Source organism: Leuciscus leuciscus, assembly GCF_965113295.1.
Source record: "Leuciscus leuciscus genome assembly, chromosome: 5".
Classification (NCBI taxonomy): domain Eukaryota; kingdom Metazoa; phylum Chordata; class Actinopteri; order Cypriniformes; family Leuciscidae; genus Leuciscus; species Leuciscus leuciscus.
The window spans coordinates 35,251,850-35,274,037 of NC_138729.1; the positions used below are offsets into that span (position 1 = coordinate 35,251,850).

Sequence of the window (22,188 nt, forward strand, 5' to 3'; positions counted from 1 at the left end):
CACACTAAAGAATGGAGTGATGGCTGCTGACATTTTAAAATATATTAAGATAGAAAACAGTTATTTATATAGTTATAATATTTCACAATATTACTCTTTTTCTGTATTTTTGATCAAATAACTGCAGCCTTGATGAATTTTAAAACATGTAAATGACATTCTTTTATAGTTTCTAAGTTTGATGTGACAAAAAAGAAAACACTGCTAAACATGCATTTAAAAAGAGGTAGGCTATTAAGTAAAAGACTCATATATGGTTGGAAATGTTGATGAAGTGCTCTGACCATGAAGAACTGACAAAGGGTTATGTGAGGGAAGATGTTGTGGGCTTTGTTCTTTCCACATGTGATGCGACTCTGCTGCCAGAAGTTGGAGAGCTGGTTGAGGAGGGGACCGCTGGGTTTCAGGTACAGCACATACTCCCTGGGTAAAGGATCGTCCAGGAACGGGTCATCCACATGGGAAAACAACCTGTAGAATACAGACATTCATGCCATGTTGGATATACTTTGCAAAGACATTATGAATAAGTGAGCAGTAATTTCACTTTTTGGTTGAAGTGGAAAGTATGGACATGACTGGCTTAATTTCATTTTTAAAGTGAGAACTTATCAACGGTCAATTATTCCTGACTCCCTGCCAGCAGAGGGCAGCAGTGACCCATTAAAGTGCATTGAAGTGCACATGAAGCTGGGTTCATGAGTACATGTGAACATCTGATAGTGTAATGTTTCTTTTCAGCGTGTGTGTGTGTGTGTGTGTGTGTGTGTGTGTGTGTGTGTGTGTGTGTGTGTGTGTGTGTGTGTGTGTGTGTGTGTGTGTGTGTGTGTGTGTGTGTGTGTGTTAAAATGCAACATATAATTTCAAAGCTCAAAGAGTGTCTGTGGATCAGCACGGTTCAACTGACATGAACGACTGTCAAATCCGACATGGGTCACGGATGTTGGATGTGTGTGGGTGTCACTCACCAATCACAGGCTGCTTGTACATTTCTGCCCCCAGTCGAAACCAGAGCTTTTAGCCTGTAACAGAAAGGACAGAGAGAGAGAGAGAGAGAGAGAGAGAGCTCAATTGCTGTACTGGTCACAAAATCAATGGCCTTCTTTCCGGAGGATGTTTATCAGTACATTAGCGCTGAGGAGTTTTCTCAGAGATCTAAATTTGATATTACGGAGATCTTCCTCTATTGTTCCTATCTATGTATCTGAAACATATATCACACATTAAATCAAACGCAGACTAAACAAACTCCATAATAATTATCTAGTCTAGACCACCCCCTGTCCCCCAGAACAACATTGGGAAAGATGGATAATCATTTGTTTACTGGCATTTATGAATATCAAGGAGGTTTACTTATCCGGATTAGTTTAAAGAGGGACATGTGAGTCAAAGCCACCTCAAACACATTCATTGAAGAAAAAAAAAGAAAAGAAAAAACTCAAACACATTCATTGAGGCACAAAAGTCTACTCACAAAATGTAAGATTCTGCACTATTTCTAGGTCACCAATAAAATAAGCAAATGTGTTGCATTTATCATGGGACTATCTTTATGCAAAATGTCCAATATGAGCACTGAGGTCTCAGACTTTTTAGACCCCACCCCACTACATACACTTTGCTCTTACTGGTATATAGTACATAAAAAAAATAAGGCCATACCATTCAGTCCCACACACTATTAAATATGAAAAGATTTATAAAACAATATTTAATATGCAGTTCCATAGATTAGTTCATTCTGATTGGTGAATTTTTTTTTTGCATAAAGACCACAAAACTGTACAGGATGTACAAACGTTTCTTGTGGTCTCTTTCTTCTCACGTAATAGAAGTAATTTACTTTTTTTCTTTCTTATTCATTTATTTATTTAATAATTAGTCAGAGAGTTTCTTACCGACACCAATGAATGGTATATGTTCTTAAAAAAGTTATGAGTAAAGAGCAACCCCCTGAATTTATCAATGCATTGAACATCTCACAGATGCTCATTAAGTCTGACTCATTTAGCTAGCTCCTTGCTTTATAAAGATCATAGTGGAAAATGATATCACTTGGTCTGTGGTTTGAAGAACTGTGATGAAAAAGAAAATGTGTGCCATCTCTCTCAGTTCATAAAACACTCGCCATAGCCTCCTCTTCTCTCTAGTTCTTTTTTATTCTCGCTTTTTATCATACAGAACTAAAAGGTGTAATTAAAAGCAATCTGACACCTATGGTACAATAATTTAGGGTCACAGACCCAGACGTTCACAGTTAGTGGAAGTACATTACTTGGTAGGGATAATTGCACATAATCTTCTCATGTGTAGGATGATATTATTTCCTCTGCTCGCATCTATACTGTAAAACGACATATAATCCAATCTAAGGTCATGCTAAACTCACTATGTCATTTCCTCATGTGTCAGCTGACATCTCAAAGGCTTTTTTCCTGAGCCGATTAAATTATGTTCTAAATTTAATTAGTGTCTTTTTATAAAAGCTCTAAAAATCACACACTCTGACTAACTCTCAGGGGAAATGGGGTGTTGTGCACCGTGGATAGGTTTGAAACCTCACAGTAAAACTGAAAATGCTGCTTCAGGTTTGAAGAAAGCAGAAAAAAGAAAAAAAAAAACACACCAAAATGACTACAAGAGAACATAAAGGGACGTTCTGCTGGTCAACAATGAGCAATCAGTGAAAATACGAGTACTTTGAGATATCTCCTCCTACCATAGACATTTAATTTCCAGCAACTCAGGAGGATGGATCACAAAAAGTTGTTCAGTGACAGATTAATGAAACAATACGAATGAACCACAGCAACACTTCACTACAAGTGTACGTGCTTCCCTTACACCTCGCGAGAAAAAACGACAAGACACAAGAACAGAGTCACACGTCAGAGGCGAGGGAAATTATGCAGATTATGCACATTTTTCAAAGTACAGGAAGCCTCTGGTAATCGGCGCTCCACGATGCATATCTGACAATTTATCAGTGCATTATAAGCAAACAAAACTAATATTTATGTTCACTGCAGATGCACCAAGGTGATTTATAATACATCCTCTCTTATCAGCAAAAAAGTAAGAATAGAGTAAAACAAAAAAAAGTTATATTGTGATAAAATTTAACTATTTAAAATAACTTTATATTTTAATATATTTTAAAATATTATTTATTCCTGAGATGAATTTTCAGCAGCCATTACTTCAGTGTCACATGATACTTCAGAAATCATTCTAATGCTCATTTGCTGCTTGAGAAACATCTCATTATTATCAGTGTTAAAAACTTTGATGAAAGCTTTATTTGATTAATAGTAGCAAGAAAAAATTTATTTATTTGAAATAGAAAACTTTTTAAATAATATAACTGTCATTACTGTCACATTTAAACATGTTTTACACACACACACAAATATACTTGTTTAATTATTTGTTGATTTGTTTTGTTTATTTTTTGTATGTATTTATTTGTCTAAGATTACTGTAAAAGTCAATAGTGTGTGCATTTTTGTGTGGTAATCCAGTTTGCAGCCAATGCATAGCGCTCAATTACTCTATATTTAGTTGGCTTCCTATAGAGAAAATGGTCATCATGCCAACTAACCCTCAGGGCCCAAAGCCACAATGCATGCTGGGATGGGGAAGCCCATGATGCACAGCCATATGTCTTCAAATGCATAAACATGCGAGATGTATGCATTTATACACTCACAAGCTAAACACATATGAAGAAATGCAAGCATGTACTGTATGTAGTGCAAAACTATGTTCAAAGTGTGCATAAAACACACACACACGACACAATGAAACATGGTGAGACACATATTCAAACTTTCATACATGCATGATCAAGTTCAGATGCCTGTGCAGTCTCGCATACACAAATTTTGTGGTGAGCTATTCTGCCGTGATGAAAATAAAACAAAGATTGTTTCTTAAAACACAATTTAAAAAAAATGGTTCCCAGGAACTTGCTTTACAGTTGATACAAAAGGTCTGTTGTACAAAATATGAGTACAAAAGTTGGTGTCAATATACAAGGTGTTTATTGTAGCAGCAAAATCCCCATCCAACTGCAAAAGCACCACAAGTAAACTATCAACCATCTGGTTTGTTATTAAGTTCATATGTAAAAGAACAACAAAAGTTTTTGAAGAGGAAACATATTCATAAGCCGCTCGAGGTTGGCCTGAAGTTTAAGACTATACTAATCACATATAAACCTGCATTAAATCAAAGAGATTTACACAGGTTATTAAGAAGCATTTGAAGAAACTCCACGGTAGCACGTTCAAGACTTCATCACACCCCAACCTAACACTCCACCCACATGCTCAAACTTTCATCACGTATACATCCACAAAAACACACAAACACAAGCGATGCCACACACAAGAAACAAAAGTGAGGCCACACACATGTACGAGCTCCTATACAGACCATATGCTAAACAGCACAGATATTTATTCTACCTAAAGGTACATTTGAAATCAGAACTGAAAATCATTGTGCATCCGGGATCACTCACACTCACGATTATCCATCAGCCTGTGTGTGTGTGTGTGTGTGTGTGTGTGTGTGTGTGTGTGTGTGTATTGTGTTACAGGCCATCTCCTCCTCCCTTCCCCTCTGGTCAGTGCTCCAGGCAGGAACTCAATGATTTATTTATAACCTGTATTTCCTGTGCAGCATTTAAGAGGGATGAAGAGGCTGGTCCAGGGAGTACATTTGACTGGGTGTGCTTTTGTGTGTGGGTGACTATTCATGTACAAAAAAAAAAAAAATTAAAAAAAAATTGTATTCTTCTTTTTTTTTTTCTGCCTGTTATTAATCAGCCCTTGTAACATTTTCTTGAGAGGTGGAGTACAAATGTGTAACATATGCATAGAGAATAGTGTCTAAGCCATCATTCTCGCTGCTTTGGCCGAATCTCCGAACTCTATGGGGAAATAGTCACTTCCTGTTTACAGAGGAGTAAGTTAGCATGTATTCCCCATTCAGTACAACACAGCGCAACACCCACCCACACATTCACACACACAAACGCACACATAGAGATATAAAAGGGTGTCCTAAAAGGGTGTCCTCTGTGCAGATATAGCTCATGAAGACTCAATGATATTAATAATGAGGGGATTTCATCAGGCAATGAAGCCCAATTCAGTTCCTGCACACTTTTCTCTCACAATTGTATTACACAAACCAGTTTTGTATGTGTTGCTAAGCATGTTTTATTTGTTGAGGAACAATCCACATGTAAACAATCCACTGTAAATAAAGTCAGAAGTAGAGAAAACTCACACACTAGGATATGTTTGAGGATACTATGGGAAAAAAATGTGGTATCAACTTGATTAAAGTTTGCATTTTAAATTAAGCTGAGTATTAACATTGCATAATAGTGATAAATAACTTTCCTAGCTTGTCTAACTTGTTTCAGAGTTACTTCTATACACCAAAATATAGGCTATATTCACTGAAATGAAAGAAACTTCACAGAAGAAAGCACTATGTGACCCTGGACCACAAAACCAGTCTTATGGGTAATTTATTTATTTATTGAGATTTATACATAATCTGAAAGCTGAATACATAATATTTCCATTGATGTATGGTTTGTTAGGATAGGACAATATTTGGCCGAGATACAACTATTTGAAAATCTGGAATCTGAGGGTACAGAAAAATCTAAATATTATGTTTTATATACAAAAATAAATGTTTTATATATTTAAGGTGGGAAATTTACAAAATATCTTCATGGAACATGATCTTTACTTAATATCCTAATGATTTTTGGCATAAAAGAAAAATCTATAATTTTGACCCATACAATGTTTTGTTGGCTATTGCCACAAATATACCCGTGCAACATAAGACAATAAGATATAATCACAAATGCAATGTTTTGCTAAATCAATATCAGTGATCAAACTGAGCATGCTCAGAAGCCTTATACTAAATGGCCTAAAAACTGACTTTATTTAATTTCAAGTAATGTCAACATTTTCTACATTCGACAGTTCAAATAGAGTTTGTCAGACAAAGCAGAAGTTGCATTTTTTAAATAGTGTTTTTGGAGAACAAAAACCTCTTTATCAATTGCAAATTTTCCACTGAGGAAAAACTTGCACACGTCACACATACATCAGTGAGGGTCAGTTATCGTTTCGATTTAAACCATGTATTGGAGTTCATAATAACCTGCTAACTGGCGAGCAACTCCACTTGCTAAAACCTATTTTGGTGCTTAAACGGTGTTCATTTTGGATCTTACCATCACACCATCTATCATTCTCTTCAATTCTTTTTATTGCTCCTACATCCCATACGGAGAAAATGAGAGGAAAGAATAACAAATACAGTGTGTGATGTCTCTGATTGTTCTGCTCCCTCTCTCTCAGTGCACATATCCTCATGCACAATTGTTATCCTCTGACAATAAGCCCTTCTCCCTCTGTAAGTAACAGGACTGGCTGGCCGTGAAGATCTTTTCACGCTCATCTCGTGTTCTCTACCCGCCTAGTTAACAGCTTATTATGTTAAAACTACAGGGAAGACACTCGCAGCTTTTGTGAGCGTGTTCTCGCTTGGTTAGGGTGCATGAGACCGGGCAGATGATGACACTATTTATCTAGATGGAGACGGGAAGGACCAGCAGGGCATTAAAGAGACAGAAAAAAAATTTGAACTTATTCATGGAACAAGCAATATTAAAGAGAGCTGAACTGAAAAACTGAGAACTGAAAACAGCTTCTTATATCTGTGAATTACTGTACAAGCAAGCAAATACAATTCATTTAAGCCTATAAAACTGTAGTTGAACTTAACACTCTTTGAGATAAAGATTGTGTCTGCGGTATTTAGGTGTGACCATGGGTTTGAACATGCGTGCATGACTAAAACATGATTCATTGTGACTGAACAATTAACAACAATTTCTGCCATTTAGAAATGTCACAATAGACAGAAAGAGACGTATGAGGGTCTAGATTCCAAAGGCATAATCTGAATCACTGCTTCTGCATCTTCCATTACTGCTCATCATCCGGAAACTTTGAGCTTGATTCTGTAGCGTCTCATGTTCAGTGTTCAGTTTGGTTCAAATATAATCAGGACAAGGGTTTTTACCAGAAGAGATGTAATGCTAAATGCAAAGATTTTTTTTTTTTTTTTATGTTCTTGTGTATTGTGTGAAGGAAGTGTTCCAACACACTGAACGTTGACAAATAGATGGCTAAATGGATTGTGGTAATGCAATGGTATTCTATGACGTACAAAGCAAATACTGTGGTACTTTCATTCAATGACATAAAATATATCAAAGTATCATGGTATTCCCATTTGATACCATCACTGACTCTACCATAGAACTTACACAGTACTTTTTTGTAAGGGGTACAATACAAAAACCATGCATTATACTGAAAAAGATGTAACTTTTACAGAAAAAATAAAATAAAAAATGTTTAAATGCTACAGTGAAAATGTGTTAATTGGTTAACTGTGAGTTACCTTAACATATACAGTGAAAAACTATAAATAGTTTAACATCGCATTATATGCAATTTTAATGTACGGTTTTTACGAATAAAAGCTATAAATTACCATATACATTACAGGGGAAAAAGTAAAAGGATATTCTCAGAAGTCCCAGGATTATACATCACATATGATTATATTTCATTAAAATAGTTTTGTTTATTTTTATTTTTGTTATCAGTAATGCATGGTGTTTTGTGTTACATTTCCGGTTAGTTTGTTCATATTTAATGCATTATTTTATTGTCGTGTGTAACAGTGATGGCGTTTTGTCTTTGTTCTCATGACCCTGTGCACCGTCTATGTAGACTATTGGCCATTATTTATGGACAGACCATTTGTGATGAACATATTCATCATCATGTGGCTTCCTATTTCACCATCTGAGAACATTTACATTTATGCATTTAGCTGTTGCTTTAGTCCAAAGCGACTTACAGAAGAAGAACAAAGCATTCATCAAGAGTCAACAATTGTTGTGCAATGCCAGGTTTATTAGACAACTAGATTAGGAATCAAGCAAGAGAAGAGAAGAAATGCTTTTTTTAAAAGTGTGTATGTGCGTGTGTGCGAGTGTGTGTGTAGTGTGAGTGAAGTGCTTGCGGAAGCGGTGCTTCTTCAGCTGCTTTTAAAAGATGTGATGTTCTCAAGAGAAAGATTCTGAAAAAAGATAACGTCTTGCATTATTTGATTACACTATTAAGGTATTAGTGTATTTAGGATGATGATTGTAAGGCAAAGCAGGGAAACTTTGTTGACCATGATACATTTTGAACGTAAAGCCACGTTGTTGTCTGTAAGTGTGACATATGGTACATAGAGAAGCACAGAAAGCTTTAAAAGCTACAGTACATTTTGTCCCAAACATTTTAGATTATTCATTATGATTTATTCATTTCTGCTCTATGATTTATTCAGCATTAGTTTATTCATAGCCAGAGGAGACATTAGAAAAGAAACATCAGAGAACGGTAAGAATGTAAACCCTTCTATTCATGCATTTCTAAACAAATGCCCTATCACGCCATTAGACAACACCAGTTGACTATCAGCTCCCATAGTTTCCACCAAAATACCAGTTACTACAAAATATTGGTCACTTAAGAAGTCAAAAAAGAAGATAAACAACAGAAAGATTGTGAAAGCCTCTCAGTTGGGGCATCCAAAATATTTTTTTCAATACCAATAATATTGGTAACATTTTACAATAAGGTTCCATTTGTTAACATGAACTAACAATGAAAAATAAAGCCTCTATTAATCTCAGTTAATCCAGATTTCAACATTTACTAATACATTATTAAAATTGCATCTGTAATTATATATGATTTGATGGACCTGATAACATGAACTAACAGTTTTTTTAATTAACGTTAACAAAGGTTAATAAATCCTGTAACAAACGTATTACTCACTGTTGATATTATAGTTATTTGGTATTGCAAAGTGTTACCATAATATCTGTAGCAATTTAGCAACTGTGGTGTTTTGATAAAAACTACAGTTAGCATAAATGTAAAGGCCTATTTAACTTCACATTATGGAAATTAATTTTAATTGCAGAATAAATGTGAGGACAGAATATCAAAGCAATACAGAGATGCATTTGTGTCTGTTTGTTCTCTTTCAGAACGCTCACCTGACTTCACACACAGTTCAGTGTACGGTTGGACTCATATTTACTGACTACAAAGAAGGCTCATTTATGTATTTGCATGTGCCACTCGCTCTTGATTCAGTTTCTGTGAACTCTTGCCATGGTATTTCAGATTATGCACATATGCATGATGTACCTCACTATATCTGAAGTTTTGAGCGTGCATGTGTCTTTCCACCCCCACATCTCTGTCTCAGCACATATGGGTTCCTTTATGTCCCAGCAGCCACAGCGCTCTCTAAAGGTCACAAACCACTTCCTGAAATGGGGCACTTCCTCTTAGCGGACATACTTTGCACTGTGAGTTTACAATGAGCCTGCAAGCGTAGCAGTACTGTTCATAAACATGAAATTTTAATTTCAAAGACATATGTGACTTCCTTTAGATTTAAAATAATGAAGTTACTTAAATTTAAATGAATTTTAAAAGCTCCATTACAGTTAAAAGGAGGTCCATTTAACTAAATCAATAACAGAGTTACTAAGTAAACTTGGTAACCCTGAAAACCTCCGTGCTCAGGGAAGAGAGCTCTGGAGCTGTGATTTCATGTGTTTTCATGCTCAGGTAAAAATGTGAGAGACTGAGAAAAACACACAGTAGAAGACAATTTCAACAGGAAAAATATTATTTCTCAGTGGTTGCTCTTTTATAACTCGTGAGACTTAATGGAGTTCAGAGTTCTGATTCTTTTAAGCAACAATTTGTCTCAGATGTTTCTCCAAAAAAAAACAACTTCAGAAGTAAACATAGAAAACAGAGATATGCACACTATCATTTAATTATTTGGGGTTGATAAGATGTTTTCGAAGGAAATCTCTTAAACTCACACCAAGGCTGCATTTATTTAATATTAAAATACACTGCAAAAAATGTTGCTGCCTTAAATTTTTAAGTACAATCAACTTGGATGTTCAAGTTATTTCAACTTAAATTGCATTAAACTGACTTTTAAAAATGAGTTGATTCTTGTATAACTTATAAAATAAAGTTGAAAATTGCTTGACTTATTTTGATGAGTTAAAGCAATGTCAAAACATATGTTGTCATAACTTATTGATCATATCATTTTTTACAGTGTAGAAAAAACTATAATCTACTGTATATATTTATGAATTTTCAGCAGCCATTACTCCAGTCTTCAGTGTCAAATGATTCTTCAGAAATCAATCTAATATGCTGATGTGGTGCTCAAGAAACATTTCTTATTATTATCAATGTTTGAAATCTGTGTGTGTGTGTGTGTGTGTGTGTGTGTGTGTGTGTGTGTGTGTGTGTGTGTGTGTGTGTGTGTGTGTGTGTGTGTGTGTGTGTGTGGTGTTCTTGCTTAGCTGTGATGTTCCTCATTTGTAAGTTGCTTTTGAAACAAGCGAGAAGCGTATATTAAATCGTTAAATGTAAACGCAAGTCTGATAAGTACAATGACTTGAGAAAAAGTTTCCATTTGCTCCTCATTTAATCTCACCTCTAAAGAGGAAATGCATAAAAGAAAGTGATTTTTCCATTCTATGGTTGAGTGCTAATTTCATTTCATTTAAAAAGTTTGTGCAATTACAAACATCTTCATTCAGTTTTAGAAGACATGAATACTTTGCATCAATGCTGAACAGACTTCAAGGCATTCATTCTATTTTTTTAAAGCTGAAATGAGCTAAACATTACATTATAAAACTTTTAATTTATTTTTTAGATATCCAACTGTCCAATTGTTTGCAATTATTTTGTGGGACAGTAAAGGGTTGACTGGTTTTTGTAGAGCTTAAGGCAAGCCTCTAGATACTGCACTGTCATGGCCTTCCTACTTCCCATATTTCCTCTGAGAGAAGCTCATCATGTGATGACTCCACTCACACAAAGCAGAGGCTTTGTTGTCTTAAGAGTCTTAAGAGTCTTTGAGTCATAGATTATTACTGAATATCTGAGAATGGCCAAATATTATCATGTACTGTACTATTATAATGAAGAATGAAGGCAACTTAGTAGAGTGGCTGAAAAGGTGATATTCATTAGGAACTCCAATGCAACAGAATGCAAAAATGAGAACATATACAAAATCTACACACCCTACAGGTGATGAACCAGAAAATATGACTCATGTACCAAAATGTGCACACCAACACATGGCTGAACCCAGAACACATAAACAGTTTGGCTTTCATCCTTACAAAGCATATGAGTACATGTTTCTCACACACAAACAATCCAAACTCATTAAATGTATCCAACTTTTTCCTGCGTAAACGATGTGCGCCGGGGTAAAAAGAGTGACTGAATTAATTAAACAGAAACTTTTTGAACGTGACTAAAAATGTAAATGAACGAACGCAGAGTTATGCTGTGCTGTTGTTGGCTGCCACAACAACAGCAATAATGTGAAGAAATTCCTGAAAAGTAAAAGAATGTCCGTATACGGCGCAGCATGCCTAGCATTTTATGCCAAAGACTGTCAAGAGAAAATGAGTATGGCTTGCAGCACTTAAGTTAAAATACTCCCCATAAAAGGTATATGTGCGCTCTTAAATGATTTGAGGACAAACTTCATCCCGATCGGGAGCTGTGTATGAACGCCCATTTGTTTTCAGTGTAGCTAACTTTGGGCAGCTTCATGTCGTATACGCACTCATTCAACTTTGACAGGTGAGGCACTGACAAAAGATGGTCATTGCAACACTGCAAAGTGAGCTTTTAAAAAACATTTTCATAGGTTTAACGTAACATTATCAGCTTGTAAAATACGCTAATTTGAAACACTGGAGATTGGAAATGTAAAGCATAATTCAGCAAATCATCTGAATGATTCAAGAATTGGACTCATTTGGTTCTTGAGTTCAACTCCCAGACTCAAAAGTTTGGGTGCAATTTTGGTCAGATTCATACGTGTTTGGAATAACAAAGGTGAGTAAACAAAGACCTCCCTGAATTAAAAAATTTTGGGTGAAATATCCCTTTAAACATGATTTTCTTTATCGTCAGTATCACCAATATTTAATACCACCATTTATGAAAGCCTATGCTGTGTTCTTTGAACTGAGTGTTTCCACCTCAAGACAGACTCACACTCTCCTTTTAAAACTCATTGCATGAGTATTCTCCTCTTGCCTTTCTCTAGCGGAAAATGTGTGCAACTCCTGCATCATCGGGCGAAACTGGAAAGAGTCCCTAAGCAGCTGGGACACAGAAACATCAGTGTTTCCACCCAATGTATGAAAGCTTCCCACTCAAACTGACCTTAACACACACACACACACACACACATGGAAACCTCCAAAAAAGAGCAAAGTTTCAAAACTTGTACACATCTGGTTATAACACAGTTGAGTCAACAGACACTAAAGTGGTTTTGACCACTATAGGCGAGATACAAATCTGGATGCCTTTACACAGGAAAATGTGTACTTCTGACTTCACAGACTTTAAATTGGGTTTAAGGGGCAACAAATACAGTGGGCTCCAAATGTTTGAGATCGCTGAAAATGTAAGCTTTTTTGAAAACAAAAAGAAAACTGTACAATGTTTTAACATTTTAACAAAGAAAAGTTATAAAATAAATAATATTTAACAGATACACAAATATTAAAGGCATAGTTCACCCAAAAATGAAAATTCTGTTATTTAATTATAAGATATTTTAAAGAATATGCATGGGTAATCAAACAGGTGATGGACTCCATTGACTTACTATATACTATGTAAGTCAATGGGGTACATCAACTGTTTGGTTACAGACATTCTTCAAAATATCTTCTTTTGTGTTCAGCAGAAGAAAGAAATTCATACAGGTTTGGAACAACTTGAGGGTGAGCAAATGATGACAGAATTGTAATTTTTGGGTGAACTATACCTTTAAGATTCTAACCAATACCTAAGCTGATCATTATTTTATTGTTATGGCCAATAATCTATAAATATTAAGATTCTATACTATTTTGTCAAAATAAAAAATGCTATATTTGTATATGTAGGTATATTAGGGGTGTAACAATATATCGCAATACAAAAATGCAACAATATGTATCGTGGATAGTGCCGATTTGTATTGTGTATAATTCATCCAAAATAAAATTTCTGTGTGAGGAAAAAATTCAAGTTCTAAGACTTTTAGTGTCAGTACTACATTAAACTACTTTATATAATGTTGAATACCATTTATAATAATGCAATGGGGGAATATTTATGGATTCTGATAATGCCAAATGTCTTATCTTAATCTAAAATAATTCTGTATATTCGGCTTCAGAATCATGAATATTTTTTATTCTGGTGTCACCATAGTCCTGTGCATTGGGTTACCGGCACCAATTTCAAGCCTATTCATTTAAACCCATAATGTAATACCAAATTTTGCATTTTAATCTATAGTACATTTTTTGTTAACCTTTTACCATATAATTGAATTGTGACATGAGGGTATATGTATATGTGTGTTGAATGTATACTTCTCTAACTGCTATAAAGAGGGTGATAGATAAGTAAGATATCTTATTTTGTTGATGTGGTTTAACATATTGGTGTATAATACACATGACTTCATTTCACAGAAACCTGGTCACTAAGAGACTCTTGCACAGAAACAAATAGCTAGTGCTTGCCAAACAATGCTTAACCAAAGGCTTTTAAAGTAGTAAACTTCAAAAAACATACTTGCAGTATGGTAGATTCATATTATGTAAAATACAAAATAATGTCTAAATCTCAGATTAAACTTGTTTAGATTAAACAAATTTAACAAATGGAATGTAACAGCCACTGAAAAAAAACCTTTCTGGCATGTGTAGCCATGTTTAGGCTATTACGTATCAGAACAGGGAAAGTCTCATGCAAATGTCAAACCTTACTTTTCATTATATCCTTTAAAGACCCTTCAGTGCTGAAACTGTTGTAAGGTTATATATTGAGCCTAACCAAAATAAGCAGTTCCTGTTGACTAATACGTGTCCGAGTTCTGTTCAGAGACAAACTCGGCAACCATTCGATCACTAGCTTAAGTAGATTGCCAGTGTTAATACAGTAACACTTTACAATAAGGTTTCATTAGTTAACTACTTTAGTTTACATGAACTAAGAATGAACAAGAACTACAGCATTTATTAATCTTAGTTAATTTTATTTTCAACATTTACTAATACATTATGCAAACACGTTGTATTTGTTAACATTAGTTAATGCACTGTGAATTTGTGGATTTTTATTAACTAACATTAACAAAGATTAATAAATACTGTAACAGATGTATTGCTCATTGTAGTTAATAGGCTACACTATTGTAAAGTGTTAATACTAACTGGTATTTCTCGAGTATGTGAGTTTCAATTACATGTGGGTTGACAATTAAGTATGAAAAGTGAGAGGCAGGAAAGAAAACTATAATAAGTCATGAATATCATATTCATAGTTAAATCAAATTTATATATATTTTTTAAATTACAACCTAATTTTGTCCTATTCTTCAAAGCTAAACCCTCATGTATAACATTTTTAAAAAGGACAATTACTGACAAAAAACATAACATGTAATGTATTGGGTTTTTTTTATTAACTGAGCTATAAAAACTTTTTCATTGATGGTGAAATCATTTCCTAATCGCATTAAAATCGTAACAAATTTTTACTGTCAAAAACTGGATCATTAATTTGAATGTCACACCAAATGACTCTGTATTACCCCGGAGGACATGTCAAAATAAGGCAATTTATTACAAACACGGTATGCAAAAACAATAATTACATTGTTCGGTCAATGCATATGCATATGCAAGGGAGAAGAACGAGTATAAATGCAGTGCTTGATTCAAGTAGTATATTGTGTTGCAAAATTACAGCTCTGTACACCTACACATAAAATAAAAAAACAAAACAAATACAAACATGTCACAATTATATCTACTCTCCCATACTGGCATAAGCATATAAAAACATCAGTTCAAGCCAAATATGCTACTTTGGCAATGAATGGTTTAAATTTATTTACTTTCTCTTTCTCCACTTGAGGACATGGTCAATTGTTTTCCATGTATCCAAACACAATCTATGGTGTAATTTATTTTACCAACATAAAAACAAGACTGATCACTATCATTTAATCCATATATGGCACTAATCGCATTAAAGTTATTAAAAGCATGTTATGCCAACCACCCATATGCATACTACTTGATCTCCAACACTTAAGCAAACTTTTAAATGTTGTCAGAAGCAGACAGACTAACCATAGAAGGTTAGAAATCTAGCATACCACTACTTCCGATGTCAGCAAATGACAAATATTTGGCCAAATGTTTCAAATTCTCTTGTCAAGGCCTCAAGGACGATGACCAGCTTAATCCACCGACCACGTACATTCATGAACAAGATCAGTGTCGTTTTACACACAGGCACAAAGCCTTGATCTGCATCAAAACCAAGACTGGATCAAATTCATCCACAACATTCAATAAAGACATCTTGCTCCATTCACCTTTGTTTGCTCTCCCTGGATTAAACATGAAAGGAATCATTTGGCCTGTATATCCCAATCTAGTCACAAACCGTAATAACACGCAGAGGCAAGGAGGATTCCAGACAGATTATAAAAAAACTGCAGGATTAAGCCCAAGCAAAAAGTAAAGACACGAGTGAGCGACAGAGAGAGAACAGGATTGAGAATGTGTGTGGCTAAAAGAAGCAGAGATTAACTGTAATTTTGATGAATGAGAATCTAGCTCTTCACTGACAGCAACCTAATGCAGCCTTCATGGTTGGTTGGAGATACCTTACTCCAACCGTCCTCCTCAGAGTAGAACAATGATGGAAAGGATAGATTGGGCAACTTCATCTAAATCAAGAAACTCGCTGCATCAAAAAGCGGTATGGTGCCACATATGGTATGACGTCACTTTTTTTTGTAAAGATCTGAATTGAATCTCAATCAGAATTCCTTTTTTTATTTTTTTTATTACATTCTTACGCCAATGACATACTAAAACCCCTGTCTCTGAAAGTGTTTCTTGCATTACTATACAATGGCACTATGAATCAACATGAACATCACAACGAGCAAGGTCCAATTTCCGAAAAAATTACTCAATAGGAAACATGTATGTACCACTCAGAGTGGTTACTGAATTCATTTGATTCATTTACACTTTTTAAAGGTTCATTCAGTAAGCGTTTAGGTGGCTCATTCTTGAGCAATTGCTCAAAGTGATATAAAAGTAAACAAAATGTTATTGTTATTTTTAGTAAATGATAACTCTATGAATTGCATGACAAGGCTGGTCATGTGATGCATGTAAGGGCGGCACATTTGAGCGGGCAACCCGCTCCATGTACAATAAACACATACTATGTACTCTGTCTTTTTCTGGAAAACCGATAGGCTTAGGTCTTGTCCACACTAATACGTTTTCGTTTGAAAATGCACCTTTTTCTCTCCGTTTTGACCTTCCGTCCAGACTGAGACAGCGTTTTTATTAACGAAAACAAAGCTTTTTGAAAACGCTCTTCAAAGTGGATAAATTTGATAAATTTGGATACAATTGTTCTTTTGTCTGGAAGCTAGTTAATTTGCTTTATAAAGTTTTAAATAATTCATATTTTTCTTACACAAACTCATCGTTTTGCTTCAGGGGGCCTTTATTAACCCCCCGGAGGTGCATGAAGTTAGTTTATGATGGATGAATGCACATTTTTGAGCTTCAATCTGTTGGTTGCAATCCACTGCCATTATAAAACTTGTAAGAGCCAAAATATTTTTTTTATATCACTCCTATTGTATTCGTCTGAGAGAAGAAAGTGATATACACCTAGGATGGCCTGAGGGTGAGTAAATCATGGGCTAATTTTCATTTGAAAGTGAACTACTACTTTAAATGTTAATTTCAACCTTTATTAGTGCTGTCAAATCGATTAATCACATCTAACATAAAAGTTTTTGTTACACAGACACACACACATATATACACAATATATAAATAATATATAAATATTTTTAGATATAGATATATATTATATTATATAATATATACACACACAAACACATTATGTAAACAAAAACTTTTATGTTAGATGCAATTAATCGTGATTAATCGATTTGACAGCACTAATTATTATCAAAAGTTGTGTTGGCCACATTAAGTGGTTCTGAGCTAACATGAACTGACAATGAATTGCTCATTTTTAGTTAAGTTTAATTGGCTAAATTAATTATTGTTACGTTATTATAAAGGGCTACCAATAAATATGTTAAGTTTTGTTTGTTTATAAATTGTAGCCTATATAGTAAACAGTTAGTATGCTTTTTTTATTTTTATAAAAGGTTTGTGAAAAGTAATTTAAAGTCTGTGAAAAAAAAAACCTGAATTACATTTATTTCGGATTATAACTGTTTTAATAACTATTCTTTTGGGACAGGAACAGAAGAATCATTCATGGAATCGGAAACTTTAGATTCAGCCTATGTTCAAGTATAGGCTATACATACATGTTCAAGCGCCATGATGCCATGAAAAAAAGAACATTCGTCAGACGGTTATGGATGCGCTGACACAACGCCAATAGGACGGACAGCGGTGATCTGACCTCCCAGCGGTGCCCACCTCACGCGCTCGAGGAACATGTCCCGTCTGGGCAGATGTAGCCCAGACCACGTATGACGAGTTTCAAAGTAAACTGCTTAATGAGGCAACAGGAAAACAACTTTATAACCGATCGAGCCTATTTCCCACTTCGTCATATTAATCAATAACACAACCAGACCGACGCCATTACAAATGCAACTTGCACTACAAATTGTATATATCTGCCATGTTTCTGTATTTCCAAAGGGATTTTGTAGCGCTCTTATTACATGTGTTTGCGTTCTTAACGTTTACAGCTGTGATTGCAGCTGCGTGGTGCTCGAGATCTGGGAGAGATGAAACTCTGATACTTACGCCCTGGTTTTTGGGAAGCCCATTGACAGCAATACATCCAGACTATTTCCATGTTTGACAGTTCCTGGCCGGTTCTGCCGCTGCATCCGTGGAGCGACTTTGGCATATAGGTCTTCTTTTGCTGCCATGGTTCAGCTTTCCATTTGGTTTCAGAACAGCGAATTGCTTACTTTTGATGCGTCCAAATGGACGGACACGACACACATTTAAAACATCGAATCAAGCGCTACAGTATCTTCAGTAAAGGCTGGATCAAAAACGCTCCATTATACCCCACAGTCGGGCAGACAGAAGTCTTGGCGGACGCGCTACAATGTTTCTAAACACAAAATGATTTGAGCTTCCTGCTGGAGCGCTCATGTCATTACAGTTTGAGAACGGGGTCACCAGTCGGAAGTCAATCTCATTTGCTCCGTGAAACGACAACCATCGCTGTCGCTGTCTGCCACGGGAAGAAATATAATTCGACGGAGTCTATCGCGGCTCGACGTAGAGTTAGAAATGTTGTAGAAATACGCGTCGCGAGCGAAATCTATCAATACTTGTTACATCGGTTCCTTCTAGACATGACTTATTTATGAATGGGGCTTGACTGAAAGCGGAAGCAGCCTATCAGCAGACGGGGCCAGGCCGGCCCCGCCCCCCTCATCCTTAAAGTCGCAGTTTTCAAAGGTGACGTTGAGCAGATCAGATGCGATCAGCGCAGTTCAGTGAGAAGCATCATCGTCATTGACGTTCTCGCATTCCGCCGAACGTTACGTAACTGTGCGCAGCTAGAACGTAAAACGCGTCATGTGGAAAATACTTATATTTTGTAAAATGTTAAGGGTCGTATATGGCCAGAACAGAGAAAGCAGTATCTTGAAAAATCATCCGTTCAGAAACCAGCGAATGCCTTGTGCAAATAATGTATTTGGTTAAATATAAAATTGTATAAAACAAAAACAATGAAAATCATTTTATTATTTTTATGTTACAGACATTATGTTGAATCACATAGATACATGCCAATGGTAAGTCAATTTCGACAGTTTTTCGAAGCTGTGCAGAATTTATTGTGGTCCTACACTGCCTCGTAGTGGTCATATTCAAAACATTTTAGATCTCATCAGGTTATTGACACATTAACAAATAACTTGAAAATAAATATATTCATTCATACTCTCAACCTACGTGATAGAAAAGAGATATTTCCCAAAAGAGTCATATTGTTGTTCAGACAACCACAGATAACATTGCTTAATTTCACATTCACAAGGAGTTTTCTGCATGAGCGGACTGGGTGGACCTGCTAATGGAGGAATGTAAGCATTACATATAATATTGCATATAAGTCATCAGTAAGTTTAATTTATTGGAAGAACGGGATCAAGTTAGACATTAAAACTTCAATCAAACAAGAAAAACAGTTTTGTAATATGTTTCCAGTTGAACAATTTAAAGAGATCAATAAAGCATGATTTTAAACTCTATAACATCCAATAAAAACCAGAAAGAACTATTTACATTTCGTGAATGAAATACAAAACACATAAAAACACAAAGTATACTATCATAAAAAATACCAGTGAAGTAAACAAACAACGACTACAATGTACAGCAAATGTTTATATCAAGGAGAAGGGGGATTATTTCCTGAATGGGGAACAGTCATTCATAGTACCTTCTTTTCCCCAGCTTTCATCCCATAGTGCAGAATCACATAGAATTAGCCTTGGATGCCTCAAGCCATTAATAACTAAACAAATTCATATTACTTAGCATATTACTGTATATTAATAAAGGATTGATAATAAACCCTTTAAGTTTGTTAATTTCCACTCACAGATTACTCGTAGTTAAATAAATTACATTTCAATTCATTGCTGCAAAAGAGAGACAGGATTTAGATTCCTGAAACTAAATCTGTAAATTTAAACTACTGCACACACACATTTATGATTAAAGCTTTTGGACATCTCTATGGTCAACTAGTGTGGTAGGCAGGGCAGGGAGGCACATTTGATGTCAAATTCTTCACATTCAAACAGATCCTGATTTTGTATGAACTTGAAAAGAAAAAAAATTGATCTAGGCAAAAAATCTTGACAATTCATCCAAAGCAACACAGTCTACACCACAAACGATGATTTCTGTCTGAATTCCCCCTGAAACAGACACACAAAACGGTGTGAAAATAATTATTTTACCAAAACCACTACTGTGGTGGTAGAACAGAACACAAAAATAGAAATGGACATTCAAAATGAACTACTGCAAACAAAATTCCAATGGGGAAATCAATTCAGCGGTTTAATATTTACACAACTAAGCATGTGTGTTGTACTTACATCTCCATCATCCCCCTCATCTGATCTAGGCTGGGTATAAACAGCTTGTGTTTTCGGCTTGCTGCAAGAGATCATTTATATAATTTTATTACATTTTAGAACATATTTAATGCAAGATATAGTATTATATAATATAAAGATTTAAAGTTGTATGTGCCATAGAAATAAACTCTTACCTTTCAGACATTTCTGTGGGGTGGGGGGGGGAGACAATGCAAATTAGTCAAATCATTTTGAATAATTTTTTTTAAAATATCTAATATTGTCGCTATGGCATCTAATTGTTTGATTTTATAATTATTCCCCTCTCACTCACTCACTCACTCACTCACAGACAAGACAGACAGACAGACAGACCCACACGCTGTAAGAACTTACTTGGAAGATATCCCTTTTTACTGGCAAACCAGAGAGCAAAGAGGAGCAACCCTACTGCCAGCAAAGCCACGATGACCCCCGCAACAATGCCACCAACATTTAGATCACCTTTAATAAAGAAAAACAACAAATTAAAGTCAATCAAGACATCTGTTTGAGAAGCAAATATCATTAATATCAAAAATCATACTAAAAATCATAGAAGATCGTCATAAATATCAAAATGTAGCTTTAAAAATAAATGGAGAATTTTCAAGCTATGGCAGAGAGTGGAAGTTAACGCCCATTAACATTAAGAATGATAACTAGATAACTACATCAGCATCCACACCAACACACTGATGTTCTGTTTATTAAAAGCGCACGCTGCAGTTATGTCGTCTGCCGCTTTAAATGCTCAAGCTATTTAAAGTCAAGTGGATTCTGATTGGTTGTTAACTAGTCTAAATAAGTTGTTAACTAATAAATCACTGACTGATTAGGTTACAGTAGAAAGATACATAAACATTTTTTTAATTTCCTATTCATTGAATGTTATCTTTTAAAACTCAAAGGCTGATTGTAACGCCTGTTGAAGTGAAAATATCCAGCGCATCTTCTTCAATCATTCACCACGGCCCCAACCCCTCACTGTGCTCCCCTCATCCTTCACTTCAGCACGTTTGAGCTTCCGCAAGAACCAATGAATAATATGTGAATAAAAGCCTAAATTAAATCTGCTCATCATATAAAGCGATCGTGTCTCTTCAGAAAATTTGGACTAAACTGCACAATTCATATGGATTAGTTTTACAATCCCGATACTGCCCTTGTGTACTCGTAAAAAATGCCCCGATACCAACAACCGATGCCAGGCAGCGTGTGTACAGTGTTTGTGTAGAAAGAAACACTGACAATTGAGAGTGTAATGGGGATAAAAAAGAAGGCTGTCTATGAAGTAAATGTATCTATTTAGTGGAATATTAAAGGGGACCTATTATGCAAAATTCACTTTTGTATGCTGTTTGGACATAAATGTGTGTTGGCAGTGTGTGTACACAACCACCCAATAGTGATAAAAATCCACTCACTCCTTTTTTATTAATCCCCATAAATCATCAGCAGTGTCTCCCAACGACCTGTTTTCAGAATGCTGTTTTAGTGACGTCACTACAGCACAGGCCCCGCCCACGAGTGTTGACAGACACTGCCATTCTAACATAGACCCGCCCTGATCGAGTTCACAGCGAGTTGTACTGACGAGAATGTCTCCCAAGCGTTGTAGGTGTTGTGTGGCTGGATGTATTAATCCACATAGCTCTCTCTATTTACTCCCGAAATCTGAGGCAGCCGCTGAAGACGAGGTGAAATTATTTTGTTTTTTTTAAAAGAAAA

The 22,188-nt window shown here is 35.4% G+C and overlaps 1 protein-coding gene and 2 long non-coding RNA genes across 3 annotated transcripts in view; 1 reads left to right on the forward strand and 2 right to left on the reverse strand.

Annotated features, from left to right (window-relative positions):
- Nucleotides 1–20,575, reverse strand: part of ubash3ba (ubiquitin associated and SH3 domain containing Ba) — a 29,118-nt gene extending 8,543 nt beyond the window's left edge. Inside the window, exons 1-4 of the mRNA XM_082169415.1 lie at nucleotides 20,437–20,575; nucleotides 18,107–20,253; nucleotides 969–1,022; nucleotides 158–471 (exon numbers count right to left, since the gene is read on the reverse strand). Coding sequence (XP_082025541.1) covers nucleotides 158–471; nucleotides 969–1,022; nucleotides 18,107–18,234 — 496 coding nt within the window. The 5' untranslated portion in view covers nucleotides 18,235–20,253; nucleotides 20,437–20,575. The remainder of the gene's footprint in view (nucleotides 1–157; nucleotides 472–968; nucleotides 1,023–18,106; nucleotides 20,254–20,436) is intronic.
- On the forward strand, nucleotides 1,042–16,189 carry LOC309498609. The gene is made up of 2 exons (XR_014205995.1): nucleotides 1,042–10,483; nucleotides 10,529–16,189. It is a non-coding gene; the product is annotated as an uncharacterized lncRNA (long non-coding RNA).
- On the reverse strand, nucleotides 11,077–18,100 carry LOC309498608. Its single transcript, XR_014205994.1, has 2 exons — nucleotides 12,634–18,100; nucleotides 11,077–12,599 (listed from the first exon to the last, which is right to left on the reverse strand). It is a non-coding gene; the product is annotated as an uncharacterized lncRNA (long non-coding RNA).
- Nucleotides 20,576–22,188: the final 1,613 nt, after the last annotated feature.